This window comes from Megalobrama amblycephala, linkage group LG21 (genome assembly GCF_018812025.1).
Source record: "Megalobrama amblycephala isolate DHTTF-2021 linkage group LG21, ASM1881202v1, whole genome shotgun sequence".
Lineage (NCBI taxonomy): Eukaryota > Metazoa > Chordata > Actinopteri > Cypriniformes > Xenocyprididae > Megalobrama > Megalobrama amblycephala.
This window is the reverse complement of record NC_063064.1, coordinates 26,017,042-26,034,992: the sequence shown is the minus strand read 5'-3', so window position 1 is coordinate 26,034,992 and position 17,951 is coordinate 26,017,042. Positions and strand designations below refer to the sequence as shown.

Here is a 17,951-nt window from a genome sequence, read left to right as displayed (position 1 = left end):
CCTAATGAGAAGAACAAATTCCAGCACAGATAATTAACTCCATTGAACATGTTGTGCTACTCCTGTTGTTGAACGTAATGATCAAAATCAATCAAGGTCAGTTCTGATGGGGGAGGGCCTTTTTATACTGTTCTGGAAAGAGAAACATTTCTCAGAAACCGTTACAATATATAATACAGATTTTTAATCACATCTCGTAGGAATGATTGCATAACCTCCCGCTCAGTTTTCTAAACAATAAAATGAAACTGAATGTCTTTTTTCTCTGTGATTGTTATTTTAATCAGAAGCCATCATATACATCAGGATTATGTGGCCATATGGCCGGGTTACTGTTTGCGTTGTAGGTTATAATATTGCAGAGATTTTCAACTAGACTATTCTTTACAAATACACTTGCCACGTGGCATGTTGCACAGAAGCTGGCTTTACTACCAAACACTACTGAATATACTAATCGTGTCTGACAGGGGCAACTTCGGTATTATGTTAATTGGGACCTCAGGCATTATGATTTAGAATTAAGAAAGACATGAATGCAATGCATATTATACAGCAAATTTAAATCGGCCATGAGTTGGTCATAACATTAAATGTCATTAGCATTTTGTATTTTTAGTATCACATTATGTAAATGCAGAGATTAGTTGCTATTAAAAGGGAAGTTCACCCAAAATAATTATAAATAAACATGAACTTGAAACTTATTTACTCACCCTTATGTCGTTCCAGACCTGCACAACTTAATTTCTTCTACTGAATTCAATATGACATTTTTTGAAGCGTGCTGGGGTCCCATTGACTTTCATTATACAAAATAAATGTGTTTGTATGTGTATATATGTATATATATATACACACACAGTGTTGGAGGGTAACACATTACAAGTAACTTGAGTTACATAATCAGATTACTTTTTCAAGTAACTAGTAAAGTAACGCATTACTTTTAAATTTTCAACAAAATATCGGAGTTATTTTTTTCAAATAAGTAATGCAAGTTACTTTGTTTTCCCATGTATTGACTGACAGCTCTGCTGTTGCCATGTTGAGAGAAATCGAGAGTAAGTGCAGAGACGTTGTGTGTAAACATGACTGTTATTGTAGATGAGTAGATGAGTAAATGTGAGCATTTACTCATCTCACTTGAGTCAGTATTCCTTAAAATGATGCAATAATTAAATATATTAAATTAAACAAATATACTTTATGTATTTAATCTTACTTTATTAACCACTGTCTTTGCTGCTGACCTTCAATGATCCAATTCAACCATTTAAATAAGCAAAAATGACTTTAGATAAACATCACATTTGTGATCAGCCTGAAGCTCCACTTTCACTTTTGGTGTGAAAGGGACTTTACATTTGCAAAAAATAGGCCTTTTTGTTGTTTTTAAAAAAACAAACAAGCAAGCCCGGCCCAGGTGAGAAAAAGTAACGCAAAAGTAAAGTAACACATTACTTTCCATAAAAAGTAACTAAGTAATGCAATTATTTACTTTTTTAGGGAGTAACGCAATATTGTAATGCATTACTTTTGAAAGTTACTTTTAAAAGTAATGCACTACAATATTGCGTTACTCCCCAAAAAAGTTCATATATATGCATTTTGTCATTTGTCATTTTTAAAATGAATAATAGTTATATGACTATATAAATAGAATTTTAGTATTAAACAGTTTGAATGTTATTTGAGGTTTCTATAATACACACAAAACATGAGAGACTATAAAAGCTCTCAGATCTAGTGCAAAGAAATGAGACAAAAGAAGGTGCAGTATTTCCTAACATTGCATAATTCCATGTACAGCAGCAGCACAATCAGTCTTTGAACGGTTTATCAACATTAGACATCTGTCATACCACAAACGTCATGTTTGTTGTTCTTCTCTGGATATCAAAGGTCAGAGATCACTTTCACAGAGTAAGTTCAGAGAGCAGACCCCCCCACCCACCCCCTCAAACCCTCTCGCTCCCCCCTCATGTCTTCACACGGCTCGCGCCGCGGTGCTCGGATGCTCCACTGGGAACAAAGAACCGCTGAGCATTGTTCCACCCTGAGTGCGGAATTCCGCAAGCAGGCCAGGTGCACCTCCATTAGGGCTCAGACATGATGAGGAGACCCCGGGGGGGCCTGAGAGTGCGGATGGAATTCGATTGAAAGCGAAGCACAAATGAAAACCTGAACAAGTCCAGATTTGAAAGATTACGGCAGTCTACCAACAAAAACAGAGACATAAAAACATACTAAATTTAAACCAGGGACGGTCGGAACTGTACAACACAACAGAAGTGAAGGTATTTGCGGAAAGCTATATGAACCTGCTGATGTTGACACTGCTGGAAAGAGAAGTTCAGTGAGGTGATGCAGTTCATTCTATGGTAAACATGACCTCGGTGAAGAGAAATTCTCCACCCACTATACAATTTGTTCAAAGCCATTCACAAATAATTTACAAGAATCAAGGCTATTTTGCAAAGCAATAAACTAAATTTATAAATTACTGAGATCTTGGACATGATGCATAATAACCTAACTGTGCAAAGAGAAAGTCATGTGACTTTCTTTTTTTTTTTACTATATTCAAGTGCTTCTTATATTTTAGAGAACACAAGTTCAAGAGCTGTCAGGTGATTGATTCTGTTTCAGGCCTTCAGGTCAGCAACAGTGCAACTCACACAAGCCAAATCCATAACATCTTTTGTGGTTTCACACAGCCAGATAAAATGTTTAATGTGATATTTATCAGCCTGTGCCATCTAGAGTTTCATGACTGAACTATGTATCTATACCTTTCAGATTACCATTCAAATAAAGATAAAAATTATTTGGACATTGTCTGGTTGTCAAACATGAGAAGATCACACTCATAGTTAATTTGCTGGTTAGAAATAATAGCATAAATGGCTCAGAAAATGTCACTTGGTTTGATACTTTATAATCGGATGCAATAAACAAATAAGTACGTACGTTGACTATTTTAGCCAAACAACATGAAAAGAATGTGAGAGCCAAAAAACACAATCTGCCTCTTAGACAGACTTAAAACAACCAAAACCCAGAGTTTCTCCCACTGAGAAAGCTATACAAAAGAGGCTTTTCCAGCCAAAGCCATTGTAGCATCACATGAGGGGAAAGTTTAGTGGGAGAATCAAGAATCTTCAAGAGTAAAACTGTGGGAAACATGAGCAATAGTAACCTCAGTGTTTTGAAAACAAGTATTGGCATGACAAATTGTCCATCTCATCAGTGTGTCCAAAGCTCAAAGCACTTTTTGTTTTTATACCCAAAATAGTATTTCTGAAATGAGAGGTTACATAAAAGCTTTGTAATTACCCTGTGCGCTCATGTAAAAACACTTGTTTTCCTTTCAATTCAGACGTTCTTTTTTTTGTTCAAACACTGTGATTGTAGTAACAAATGCAGGTGGTAACAATAGGTCTCTGAACTATGATGACTATGATCACCATAACAGGATGTTAATTTGTGTACAACTGGAGTAATTGTACACAAATTAACATCCTGTTATGGTGATCTGATACATTTTATTCTAAAAGTTTCCATTTACACAAAATGAATGTTAAGCCTGGAGTTTATCCAGTAGATTTGGTTACTGAGGAAAAATCGGGTCAAGTTGTTTTAGGGCAAAAAGCTTCATATCTCCAAAACATAGCTGTCTAGTGAGATGCAAGATCTGAGGAAGAAGTAAATTCACAGTTGATTTATTTAGCTAAAGTGGATAAAATGCAACCCCACAGAGTCCCACAGGTAAAACCTGATTAAAAAAATAATAAAAAAGTTATCTTCCAAAAATGAAGTCTGTGTCTGCGCTTTATAGAGTTTATTGGGTTCAGATGTTGTACATTTAGACAGCTGCGAGAACCGTATGAGATGAACTATCGGCTTGAAACACTCCTACATGGCGTTTTACATACAGTATTACAATTTTTTCTTTGCATCTCATCCGTTTCAGGGTTACTGGGGACATGCAAAAGAAAAGGACAAAATAAATCAAACACCAATAAGCTCATGCACATCTTTAAATGAATCATAAAATCATAAAATTTTCCTTGATCTTCTGAAATAAAAGAGCTTAATGCACTCTGAAAACATATCTGAACTTTCAGACTTTTATACTTTTGCAACTTACTGATATCAAACAGATATGCTAACACATACAGTAACAATCCACACTAAACAAAAGAGTTGTTTCAGTCACTTCAGTCAAAAACGTGCTGCATGTGGTGTTAAAACACCCCAATTTCGCTTAATTTAGATTCCTTGTCAGCTAAACAATTGCTGTTCTTAAAAAAAATGGATCACGGTTTCCACAAAAGTATTAAGCAGCATAACTGCTGCATAAGAAGTGTTTCTTGAGCAGCAAATCAGCAAATTATAATGATTTCTGAAGGATCATGTGACACTGAAGACTGGAGTAATGATGCTGAAAATTCAGCTTTGATCACGGGAGTAAGTTACATTTTAAAATATATTAAAATAGAAAACATTTTGTAATAATATTTCATGATATTACTGTTTTTACTGTATTTTCTATCAAATAAATGCAGCTTTGGTGAGTATAAGAGATTTCTTTCAAATACATTGAAAATCTTACAACCCCCAAACTTTTTAACGTGTATATTTAAATTTTTGCTATACGCATGTAAAAACCTTGACCAACACTTTAAGTGCTCCCCAATTAACCCTGTCATTACCCAAAATACCCTATATTAAAGCAATGGTAGCAGTCTATAATAAAAAAGTACACTTGTGTCCTATTCAATGTTTAATGATGATGCACAAAACACTACTTTCCTGGGTCAGAACACAACACAGACAGAGAAAGTTACAGAGAACCCCAATGGCTCAACACCCTCCAATGAGAAACCCAAAGCCTCTTCAAGTTCCCACTGAACTGAAGCCAGAGCACTAAAACTACAGAACAGAGCCACCCGGGGACAGGCTGTTCCAAAGGGTCAACGGGGAGGGGAAATGAGGAATTATGCCTGTGTAGTGTGTCTAGATTTGTCTTGCACAATAAATTAAACTAGTCCAAGAGATTTCAATTAGGCCAAAGGTACAAGTGAGAGTGTTAAAGGCACTTGGCTTTTCCTGAGCTGACATACTGAAATAGGAAATTGGGGTGGGACATATTGAAGTGCTAGGCCAACAGCTTCAAAGCTAACAGACATGAGGTAAAAGTCACAGAAAAATCTATTTAGATTTCATGAACACTACACAGATGAAAAGAATAAACCAATGAGATGCTTTTTCTCATCTGTTGTCAAATATTCAGGGATCCCTGAAAGAGATACGCGTGTCCAGTAGTGAAGTCTCTGCTTGCAACCCATTGTAACTAATGATCGCTTTCTGGTAAATCAATCTCTTTGGAAGCGGTGAGGATCAAATGCCTTCGTGTGACTATCTCTGTTCCACAACAGTGTCCCACTTTCTCAAGGGATTCGGTGGCCTCTGCAGGGACACTGGCATACATTCATTTGAGAACTGTTCCCCTTAAAAAGACCTTAACCTTTCCATTCTATGAGAACTAATCATGAGTCTCAGATTAGTGGAGAACAGCACTAACACAAAGATTGATGAGCTCAGCGTTCCTCTTTTCTTGGACAGATGGCTGCCTAGATTGTAAGTGGGAGTGGGAAATAAAACTCAGAATTCAGCTCATTCTTCTGTGTCATTAAAGAAACTGAAATGTTAACAGTGTTATTCAAACTCTGTTGGATACTCTTTTTTCAAGTCTGGATCACACTTTATAATAATGTTCATTATCTGTTATTATTAGTGGTGTTTGCTAAGGCAAGAATCATTAGTACTACTGCTCATAACTTGTCATTCTGCACCACTTGTGCGACATACATGAATGTTAACTCAAACCATCCACTTTGATAAAGAGACTGAGGTGTGTTTTTTGTTTTTTTTAAGTGATCAGAACACCATAGCAACACCCTAGCAACCACACAACAAAGCCCTGGAACCACCCAGAACACCATAGCAACAAACTAGCAACCAGCCAGAACACCACAACAACCACATAGCAAAGCCCTGGAACCACAATATCAAACACATAGCAAAGCCCTGGAACTATGATAGCGAACAACATAGCAACACCCTAGCAACCACATAGAAAGGCCCTGGAATCATCCAGAACACCATAGCAACAACCTAGCAACCAGCCAGGGGTGTCTTTCCCAAAAGCATCATTAGCCAACTAACTTTACAAGTTCCGTCGTTACTTACATAGTTCAACGATTTGGTGTTTCCCGAAACCATAGTTCAAACGGACATTCGCAAACTGCATCGCAAACTAGTGTGGTTGGAATGACAGCTCTCGAGCTGTAGTTAGAAGCATAGTTTATTGTTTTTATGACATGTGGACTTAATAAATCATTATCTTGAGCAAAATAAGCAAGCTGACATTAAGTACAATGTATATCTTTTATTTCGAATATATACAAATGTCATTTATATATTTTAGTTTGTCAAGAGATTTAAAGCACCTTTTTTTGGAGAGTGCGCATGTGCATACATGCTCTAGTACGTAAGAACAAGCATTTGATTTAATCTGGAAATAAAGCAAAATAACTGAGGAAAATTAGAATTAGTCCTCTAATGCCATGTCCGTAATTTATAGCAGAAATTCTAGCTTTAATTCGATCTCAAACGGATTTATTTAAAGAACTTATTACTCCACCACCTGCGTGACGTCATTCACCAACTTGGTTGAACGACAGGTTTGCGACAATACGGTTTTGGAAAACAGACGTGACTAGCTAGTTGATTTGTTCTACGATGCATCGTACTATGGTAGTGAAGCAGCGAGTTACATCGTTGTTCGGGAAACGCACCCCAGAACACCACAGCAACCACATAGCAAATCCTTGGAACCACAATAACAAACACATAGAAAAGCCCTGGAACTATGATAGTGAACAACATAGCAACACCCTAGCAACCACATAGCAAAGGCCTCAAACAACCCAGAACACATAAGCAACCACATAGCAAAGCCCTGGAACCACAGTAACAAAAATATAGCAAAGCCCTGGAACTATGATAGCAACAACCTAGCAACCACCCAGCAAACACCCAGAACACCATAGCAACCACACAGAAACCATAGCAACCACATACATTAGGAAAACCTGGGACCACAATAGCAACCACATTGCAAAGCCTTGAAACCACAATAACATTCACATAGCAAAGCCCTGGAACTATGATAGCAACCACATAGCAACACCCTAGCAACCGACCAGAATATCATAGCAAACACATAGCAACACTCTAGCAACCGCCCAGAACACCATAGCATCCACATACATTAGCAAAGTTCTTGAACCACAATAGAAACCACATAGCAAAGCCCTGGATCCATGATTGCAACCACACAGAAAACTATAGTAACCTCATACCAAAGCTCTTGGAACCACAATAGCAACCACATTACAACATATTAACCACTCAGAACACCTTAGCAACTGCATAGAAATGCCCTGGCAAAGCATGATTTGATGTTTTTGACATGTCATGATTTAAAAATCATGTAACTTAAAAATCATGTAACTTTAATTGCTAAAAAGTTTGGCCCACATTCCACCACCTATTTGATTTATTCCTTGTCTGCATGTTAGATGCACTTGATTATTTTCTTCTTCCTGAAAATACAGATAGTGCACAGATTTGAACCCCAAAACATGAATTATGTACCACCCTGGCCTAAATGTAATGGCACATTTAAGAAATAGGGATAAACAGGACCAAAACTCACAATTGTTGCCAACCCATGAGAGAGGAAAGCAGATCCATCCAAAAAGAGGTTATCTGAAGTTTCCCTGTGATGCTGATTTCATCAAAGCTCATGCAGCTGTGAAGTCTAAGAGGATGTGAATGATTTACCAGGTTATGACAGAAACGTCTTCCTGTCAAAGATGCCAGATGCAGTTTTAGCACAGAGAAAATGATGATGCTTGAGGGCAGAAAGAGGACTCAATGGATTATATAATAGGTGTGTGACAGAATAAACGGTGCGCTATAGATAAAATGTCACACGACAGACTAATAATTATATGTTCTTGCATTTATCATGTCAAAAGTACAGCTTAAAAGCATGTTATTTACTACTATTACATTTTACTCTCAAATAGGCTATTGTGGAGAAATGTTTTAACCATTCATCATAAATACACAGGCAGTTGTTATAAAGCCACAAAACCACAATCAATAACTCTGGATAATGGCTTGAAGTCTCTGCTAGTATTTATGCCGGTCACCTGGATATCTTTTGGATTTGTCACAGCAAGCTGCTTTTATGAATATATAGAACATTCTCTCTTTCAGACTTTCATCAGACTATTGGTGCAGACTGAAGAAAAGAACATGGAACGCCACAGGCGCTAGGACTCGGGTATAATCTATAAAATATTAGCTGACCCCATGCTGCTTCAAGACGAGAGAGAATTAAATACAGGTCATGGGGAGCATTGATTCCCTGAGTTATTCGTTTCAGGTTCATTTTTAATAAATTTCTCAACAGCCTCTGAAAGCATAAATACTGCTACTACACTGTAAAAAAGAATTGTTGGTTTAACTTTTAAAAAAAGCAAGTTACCTGCATGGTTGCCTTAAAATTTTGAGTTTATTGAAATTAAAAATTTGACTTAATACAATGAAGGCGATTGGTTTAATCAACACAAACTCAAAATATTGTTATCTGAACCACATTAATTATTGAAGTTGATTTGACAAAGGAAAAATTATGGTTCCATGAAGAACCTTTAACATCCATGGAAACATTCTATTGCACAAAAGTTTCTTTATAGTGGAAAACGTTCTTTAGATTATGAAAATGTTTTTACACTAAGAAAAAAATAGTTTTTTTTAAGAAGTGTTCACTGAAGAGTTTTATTAAGAAACAGCTTCAAAGCTTTACGAATCTTTTGTTTCGAATCAGTGGTTCGGAGCGTGTATCAAACTGCCAAAGTCACATGATTTCAGTAAAAGAGGCTTCTTTATGTCATAAGTGTTTCGGAATTTCAATGGCATGACTTTGGCAATTTGATACACGCTCCGAACAACTGATTCAAAACAAAAGATTTGTAAAGCTTCGAAGCTTCATGAAGCAGTGTTTTGAAATTGCCCATCACTAGATATTGTTGAATAAAGTCGTTATTTTGTTTTTTTGGCGCACAAAAAGTATTTTTGTCGCTTCGTAACATTAAGGTTGAACCACTGTAGTCACGTGAGCTGTTTTAAATATAACTTTAGTACCTTTCTGGCAATGCAGGCCTCATTGAGCCATCGGATTTTATCAAAAATATCTTAATTTGTGTTCCAAAGATGAACGAAGGTCTTACAGGTGTGGAACGACATGAGGGTGAGTAATTAATGACAGAATTTTCATTTTTGGGTGAACTAACTCTTTAATTTCCCCAAAACAACAGAGCATCCATCCAACACGCACTATTTCTCAATGCGAAAACAGTAGGAATTTTTTTCTCTTGTGACAAAAACAATTGTTTATCCACATTGGCCTGGTTTACACTGGTTCTTTGCCCATCAGGGTCTGGATGACAAACAATGTGGACAGATCATGAAAAATAGAACAGAGAGTGCATGAGGCAATGTCTGATTCAGGCTGTATGAAGAAAGGCAAAGTGTGAGATTGCCAGGCAGCCACCCACCAATCTGTGAAAATCTGCCTTCATCTTAACCACCTGCTTTAGATTGAATTTAATATAACATGATCTGAAGGTTTTTAAGAATTAACAGCTTTATAGCTATATACAGCCTGCACCCACACATAGCAAATAACAAAAAGAGGTAGTTTATTCAGCGATTCCAACGCGAGTAAATACGACATGCTCTGCCCAGACTGAAGCAATTATATAAGCTTTCTGATAGCCAGTCAACAAGCAAGACTGCACCGAGGAAGTAAAAGACCGCCTACACAGCTTCAATAAATTCAAGAATGCTCTATTTATTTTACACTTACAATATAACTGTTTTGTAAACGAAAGCAAGGGATTTCTAGCATTAGAACGCTATAATTATCTTTCATATTCATCATATCCTAAAAGCTCCTTTATTTGACCAGACAGTTCTCAATTACAGCTAAGCCGGCCACACAGACTCAGAAAAAAGTTTTAAAAGAATAGTTGACCCAAAAATGAAAATGAAAACTTATGATGTCGCTCCAACCCTGTGTGATTTAAAATTTTCATGCAACACAAAATTAGATGTTCTGAAGTTTTTTATGTTGGTCTTTTCCATAATAGCATACAGTGTGACCATATATACAGACATAATTATATACATGTGAATGTGCATATATATATATATATATATATATATATATATATATATATATATATATATATATATATATATATCGTTTTTTTAATTGATAATTTCAAATGATAGTATAATTTTAGGTGTGAACTATTCCTTCATGCAGCTCTCTATTTCATAGGTTGATAGACACAGTCAGTGCCCTGACATGAAAATTTTTCAAGGTTAGCAGAATTTGCGTCACACCACATCCACCAGCAGCACTCAATGATAAGACAGCCTGTGAAGGTGATAGGTGTGACATCATTTCCTCCCACGTGCAGATTCAATATAGCATCTCCCCCTGCCAAAACTAGATGAGCAGATACCAGCTCTACACAAAAAAGTGACTGAAGGTCACGTACACAACCCCAATAATACTGACAGCTGCCACCAGAGGGCAAACTTCAAAAGATATTGTAGATAAAAAGCTAAGAGACAGGGCAAAGAGCAAACAGGATGTAGAGGCAAGTGAAAAGGAACAGAAAGTAGATGGAAGGGGTTTCCGATATGCTTTTTATCATTTTTTTTAATCTATGTTTCTCTGCTACCACTAAAGAAACACTGTCACTGAGCTGCTAAACAGTGCTAAGCAAGAGATGCTGCCACCCAGTGGTACATTTATACCAAAATACCTACTTCTTTCTCAAACTGTTTGTTCTGTACACATATTTTAAAGTCACCATGAAATCAAAATTTAGGTTTTTTTTTTTTTTTTTTCTCAATATGGAATATTGAAGTATTTATTATAAATGATTTATCTGTGCACATCATACAATTTTTTTAATTCATGTGCCCTCGTAATCTTTTCTCAAAATAATTAACTTCCCTCCCTCTTACAGCGACATTTCTTTTCTTCTCTGATGACGTGTTTACTGGCGTGAAGGCGGGACAAATCTGTCACTCATATGAGACCACAACCATCCAATCAACTGCCGGTGTACAAAAATAAAGACCCGCCCTACATTTTTTCTTGTTATATATGTTATATAGAGAAGAAAAGACTAAGCTAGAAACAAGCTATTAAATTGCAAAAAAAAAAGCCATCAAAAGTCTGTTAAGAATTGATAATAGGCTACAATTTCAAACCCTTTATTATGTATATCAGCCACTGAAACGTTCATAAAAGTAAGTATAAAATCCGCAATATATCACATAGCCTACCAATAAAAGTGTTGTTTGTTTTCCTCAGTTCTAATTCACAAGCACTCATCCCTGTCCTCTGTAATGAGGTGTGCGGGTAAAAGGCTGTCATCAGAAAAACACAGGGCTCTAGTTCACCTCTAACGTTAATTAGGAAAACACAGGCTGCTGCACGCTGTTTCCTGACAAGCTGTCAGTGAAGTCTGAGGGCATGACAGTAAAATAACTGCAACTGTTCAGTCTCCTGAGACTGATTCCCAAGGTAAGAGACCGGGCAGCCGGCACACAAAGGCAGCAGAGAAGTGCGTTATTCATTACTATTTTAAGTATTATTATTATTATTATTGTTATCGTAAACCCAAACAATTATGTGACAGATTTGGTTGTTTCTTAAACTGCAGGGACCACATAAACTCCCTAAACACACTTTTCAGACTCTCAAATGGGTATTTAAGTTGTTTACTTACAATGTCCAACATAATAATATATACATGAATCATTTTGTCTCTGTGAATGTCATGAATATGGCATTTCCACAACATTTTTTTTAAATAAAACGGCCTACTCCTTTTTTTTTTTTTGTCTTTAAAGGATTAGTCCACTTTCAAATAAAATTTTCCTGATAATTTACTCACCCCCATGTCATCCAAAATGTTCATGTCTTTCTTTCTTCAGTCGAAAAGAAATGAAGGTTTTTGATGAAAACATTCCAGCATTATTCTCCTTGTAGTGGACTTCAATGGTCTCCAAACGGTTGAAGGTCAAAATTACAGTTTCAGTGCAGCTTCAAAGGGCTTTAAACGATACCAGATGAGGAATAAGGGTCTTATCTGGAGAAACCATCGCTCATTTTCTGAAAAAACTTTATATAAACAAATGATCGCCTTTGTAAATGCTTCTGCTTTCTTCAAAATTCTTCAAAAAACTTACGCTGTATGTCCTACGCCTTTCCTATTCTACTTACGGAAAAAAACGTAACTGACGCCGCATACGTTCCGTAACTTGAATAGGGAATAGGGCATATATAGTTGTATTTTTTTAGAAAATGACCAATCGTTTCTCTAGATAAGACCCTTATTCCTCATCTGGTATCGTTTAAAGCCCTTTGAAGCTGCACTGAAACTGTAATTTTGACCGTTTAGAGGCCATTGAAGTCCACTATAAGGAGAATAATCCTGGAATGTTTTCATCAAAAACCTTCATTTCTTTTCGACTGAAGAAAGAAAGACATGAACATCTTGGATGACATGGGGGTGAGTAAATTATCAGGAAAATTTTATTTGAAAGTGAACTAATACTTTAAGGGCAATATAGCCAGCAGAGTATGCTAAATACACACAATGACAAAATATTTTCTTAATTTAACCAATAAAGTTTAATTGAAAATGACACACAATAAAAATATCCAGTTAACAAGTGATATTTACCTTGCTTTTCCTTTGTCTTCTTCATATAGAATGTCTCAGGCATGCTCTTCAGTGACAATATTGTCCCCTTGGTACCCAACAAACATCCAAACTTCTGAAAAAAATGGGTAATTGTGGTGAAGGTGATGGCACAACACAACTGAGTCGTAATTTTAAAACATAATTAATTAATTTAATGAAGTAAACAGTAAACAGCAGTTTGTGTTTGAATTATCAAATAATTATTTTATTATGGATTTTCATAGTTTAAAATTTAAGTCAGGGTCTTGGACAAGGATAAAACAATATAATCTGTACATATAAATCATTTGAAAAGTAGCTTAACTTGCTGTCTTGTCAAAGTAACCGTTATTTCCTTCACTTTTATTTTGAAATGGCATGATGACTTTTATTTTGATATAACCCGGCTGTGACGTCACGTGGTGACTGTAGCTGCCTGCCTCCATGCTGGAGTTGATGTAACAGGCGTGAGGATTGATCATTGTACCGGTGTTTGAGTTTCATTGATCGGATAAACGGCGATCAGACAGATCTGTCAGCAGACATGTCGTACTGCAAGCAGGAAGGTATGACTCAACTAAATCGGACTGTTTAAACACACTTTAAACCCATCTTTTACTGTCGTTTAGCTGTGCGGCTAGTGCTCATGCCAGTAAAAGTCACTCTCTTACCAGCCATGCTTGATAATGTCAATGAGTTATTAAATATTTATCAGCTGCAGATTATTCTTTCAGATGTTTTCAAATGACTCGTGTTAAATGATCCTATATTGCATGTGTGTAGTGAGTTTGGTGAAGAATTACTGAATTGCTGGTTTATAGATGATGTTCATATAATAGATGAACATTCTTCATTCTTCTTAACCATGATGAGCTCAATAAAACACACATCTATAGTGTAACGAAATATGTTTTCAGTGAGTCCAAGATCTGACTGATTTTGATGGCTGTGATGTCTGAATGACTTCATGTTGTGTCACCCTGCAGATAGCAGGCGCCTGCAAGGTCATAACCTGAAGAGTTCATAACCTAAAGTCCAACAAATTATTTAGGTTAATTTTTGACATTATGAACATAGTCTGAGTGATATAAATATTTTTAGATAATGTGAACTAAAACGCAACATGTTTGCCCTGAAAATTTAGTACAGTACAGTGCAGTGTTATTTTAGTTGTGTATGTATACACTATACAACGTTATATAACCTAGCTTTAATATTTATATTATATTTTATGTTTTCACTTTTATTCATTTAATTTTAGTTGTCGTGCTTTTATAATTTTTAGTTGTTTTATATACTTATATATTATTAAATATATATGTATGTGTGTGTATATATATATATATATATAATATACAGAAACTTCTGAAAGTCAGCAATTACTCAATTACTTAGAAGACATGTTAGGGTTCTTTATAGATGTTATGTTCCAGCAAGTCTGCTTAATCAATTACCAAAGAAGCATGTCAAAATTATTCAGGAAAATAAGATAAAATTTTGTGTTGCAAAAATGAGTACACCCTCCTAAAAGTTACTAAATAAAACAAAATAAAAATTTTCTGGTGTAAGTTTAAGGCAATGTTTGATCAACAGGTAAGTATGTTGAACCAAAACATTTAAAGAGAAGTAATTTCTTGACAATTAAAAGTGTTATATAGCCCACTGAAACATTCTCAGACTTAATGCTGACAACAATGAAAGCACTTGGGAAAAAACTGTCAGGAGACTTATTTCTTAGCACAAGAGAGGACAGTGGTACAAGATGATTACCAAATCATTGTTTTAATTGTGAAAATATAGCAAAAGTAACACAGAAATTAAAAAACAATGGACTTGTGACCAGGCCCCTGAAATAATCAGGCCTTCATTTTAAGCTTTCATTTAGTGATGAGGGATTTTTTTGCTAGACAAAGAGCAGGAGAAATACCAAGCGAGTGTCTTAAAGCCAGCAAAAGCTATGAAAAGAGTGACTGTTTATCTCACAGAGTAAGATGCAGCCTGCAGAAATGACATGAATGGTTGTTGTTCTCACTGGAACTACCTACTGTAGCCAAAGCACAATAAAGTCAGTTAGCCATTTCCAAAGCCCATATTTACAAAATATAGATTCTTGGAATCAATACTCTGGTCTCATGAGACCAAATCAATCATTTTGGATCTAACAACATCCAGAATGTTATGGTGTTGCTAGAGGAGGAGTACAGTGAGAAGTGCCTGGTTCCCACAGTAAAGTTCAGTGGTAGTAAAGCTCTTATATAGGGATGTATGAGTGCTGAAGGTGTGAGGGAGTTGTGCTTTATCAATGCTGTCATGAATTCCCACACCACTGTGTAATTTAATACACAAACTTGAAACATAAGATGTTACCCTTTCCTCATTCCCTGCTTTGTTAGGCATTTTTTCAACATGACAATGAGCATATGCATTCTCCCAAGGTAAAAAACCTTCTGTGGACATGTATTGCACTCAGTCTTAACACTCTTAAACGCCTGTGGGGGATTCTGTAGAGACGAGTTGAGCAGCACTCCCCATTAAAGATCAGGGCATTTAAGGAGCTCATCATCCAGGAGTAAAACAGGACAGATGTGACAATTTGTCATGAACTTGTACACTCCGTGCCAAGAAGTGTCAGAGCAGTATATTCAAAATTATGGAGGGCATACTAAGTAGTAGAATATTATACATTTGTTGAATTAAATCTAAGGTGTACTCATTTTTGCAATCCTTAATTTAAACAAAATTGGCTAATTTACTTATTTTATGGCTATTAATGACATATATTTCTCAGTTTTTATTATGTATATGTTTAATACATTTTAGTTGCCATTTTTCCATGAATTGTATAAGTGATCATAAAGAAAATACATATTTTGTATTTGTTCAGATGGGGTGCACTCATTTATGTTGTGCACTGTGTGTGTGTGTGTGTGTGTGTGTGTGTGTGTATATATATATATATATATATATATATATATATATATATATATATATATATCTCACACACACTTGTTTTTAAGAATTTTAGTTAACAACACTGGCATAGTGGTCAATTAACAGTATGTTATGAAATATAAAATATTATGTTTTTTTCATTGTGTGTAACTTCATTCTCTTCTCTTTAACAAAAGGTAAAGATCGCATCATATTTGTCACCAAAGAGGATCATGAAGCACCCAGTAACGCTGAGCTAATCGAAGACGACCCGAATGATCCATATGAGGATCACGGTAAGTTTTTGAACTTGATTAACTGTACAAAATATTAATTAACATTTTGCATAGTTTAGCCTAAATATGATTTATTTTACCTCCAGAATACTAATTTTACACTCATTTCATTTGACCCTGCAGGTCTTATTCTACCTAATGGTGACATAAACTGGAACTGCCCGTGTCTGGGCGGTATGGCCAGTGGCCCTTGTGGACAGCAGTTCAAGGAAGCCTTTTCTTGTTTCCACTATAGCAAAGAGGAGGTAAAGGGGTCAGATTGTGTGGAAAACTTCCGGAGTATGCAGGAGTGTATGCAGAAATACCCCGAGCTTTACCCCCAGGAAGATGACAATGACAGCGCCCCCTCTGGTGGGGCTAATACTTCACCCAGTGAATCTACTTCCACTGACTCTCTCCCTTCATCCTCTCCTGATTCCGCACCAGCAGCCACAGAAAACCCAGCAGCTAGCTAATGTCACCCTGGCTTCATTTCCACCGCACCTCACAGCAGAGACACTTTTGTGTATGCAGAGATCATATCAAAATTCACTGGATAACTATGATGCTCTCCAACTGGCTGCATGATGCACAGAGATGGGGGAAGCCCTTAAACTTCAGGTTTTTTGATTAGAATATTCAAATGACATTAATGTGCACTTGAGGGACCTTTAAATAATGAGTTAGGGGATCTGTATGGTGAGAATGAGCCCATTTGAATCATCCAGCTTTGTATTTTCTGGTTATTATTTGCTCCACAGCCCAAGCTAGTTTGACTTGTGTACAGATCAAAGGTCGTTTGGCGGTTGTACTTTGACAACTGTGCACTTTTGCGATGAAATACTCAAATAACAAGACTATATACATTTCCTGTTTTGATTTTTGTTGTAGAACATGATTAAACAATTTTATGATGAAGAAATGTTCTGCTGCTGACGCGTTTGAATGCGTGTAGCTCAAGGTTGCATATTAAGTACAAACAGTAGGGCGCGTGAGTGAGTAAACCAGCCGCCTTACCTGGCAACCGATGATACAGAAGTGATTTGTTGGTGTTAAAACAACGCATCATAAATGAGAAGATCTTCTGTTTAGTAAGAACATGCGAACATCTGTTGTTCCAGAAAGTAGTAGGCTTTGTTTAAATGAAGTATCTATCATCGAGGGCTGTTTCTAGATCCCTTTCCAACACATGCTAACGTTAAACAGTGTTAAAGAATTGTGCTGATATCAGATCCTTTTTGAAACCTTAAAATATTTTAAGCTTATGTGGCTTATTGATGCATTCAATCAGTAACATGGTAACACTTTACAATAAAATTTAATTTGTTAAAGGGTTAGTTCACCCAAAAATGAAAATAATGTAATTTATTACTTACTCTCATGTCGTTCCACACCCGTAAGACCTTCGTTAATCTTCGGAACACAAATTAATATATTTTAGTTGAAATCTGATGGCTCCGTGAGGCCTACATAGCCAGCAATGACATTTCCTCTCTCAAGATCCATTAATGTACTAAAAACATTTTTTAAATCAGTTCATGTGAGTACAGTGGTTTCTGAAGCAGTGTTTTGAAATCGGTCATCACCAAATAAGTCGTTATTTTGTTTGTTTTTTTGCCGCACCAAAAATATTTTCGTGGCTTTATAATATTAATATTGAACCACTGTACTCACATGAACTGATTTAAATATGTTTTAGTACATTAAGGGATCTTGAGAGAAATGTCATTGCTGGCTATGGAGGCCTCACGGAGCCATCGGATTTCAACTAAAATATCTTAATTTGTGTTCCAAAGATGAACGAAGGTCTTACGGGTGTGGAACGACA

At 36.1% G+C, this 17,951-nt stretch overlaps 1 protein-coding gene across 1 annotated transcript; it reads left to right on the top strand.

The window, feature by feature from the left end:
- Positions 1-13,316: 13,316 nt before the first annotated feature.
- chchd4a (coiled-coil-helix-coiled-coil-helix domain containing 4a) lies at positions 13,317-17,045 on the top strand. The gene is made up of 3 exons (XM_048173337.1): positions 13,317-13,483; positions 16,046-16,144; positions 16,268-17,045. Exons 1-3 carry the CDS (start codon positions 13,462-13,464, stop codon positions 16,597-16,599), a joined length of 453 nt encoding a protein of 150 aa, XP_048029294.1. The 5' UTR covers positions 13,317-13,461; the 3' UTR covers positions 16,600-17,045.
- The last annotated feature ends 906 nt before the right edge of the window (positions 17,046-17,951 follow it).

Bases quoted from the DNA above. Each gene is read 5' to 3' on its own strand.
- chchd4a (XM_048173337.1), top strand. From the start codon at position 13,462: ATGTCGTACTGCAAGCAGGAAG. The intron at 13,484-16,045 runs GTATGACTCAAC...CTTTAACAAAAG, and splicing joins GTCGTACTGCAAGCAGGAAG to GTAAAGATCGCATCATATTT. The intron at 16,145-16,267 runs GTAAGTTTTTGA...TTGACCCTGCAG, and splicing joins TGATCCATATGAGGATCACG to GTCTTATTCTACCTAATGGT.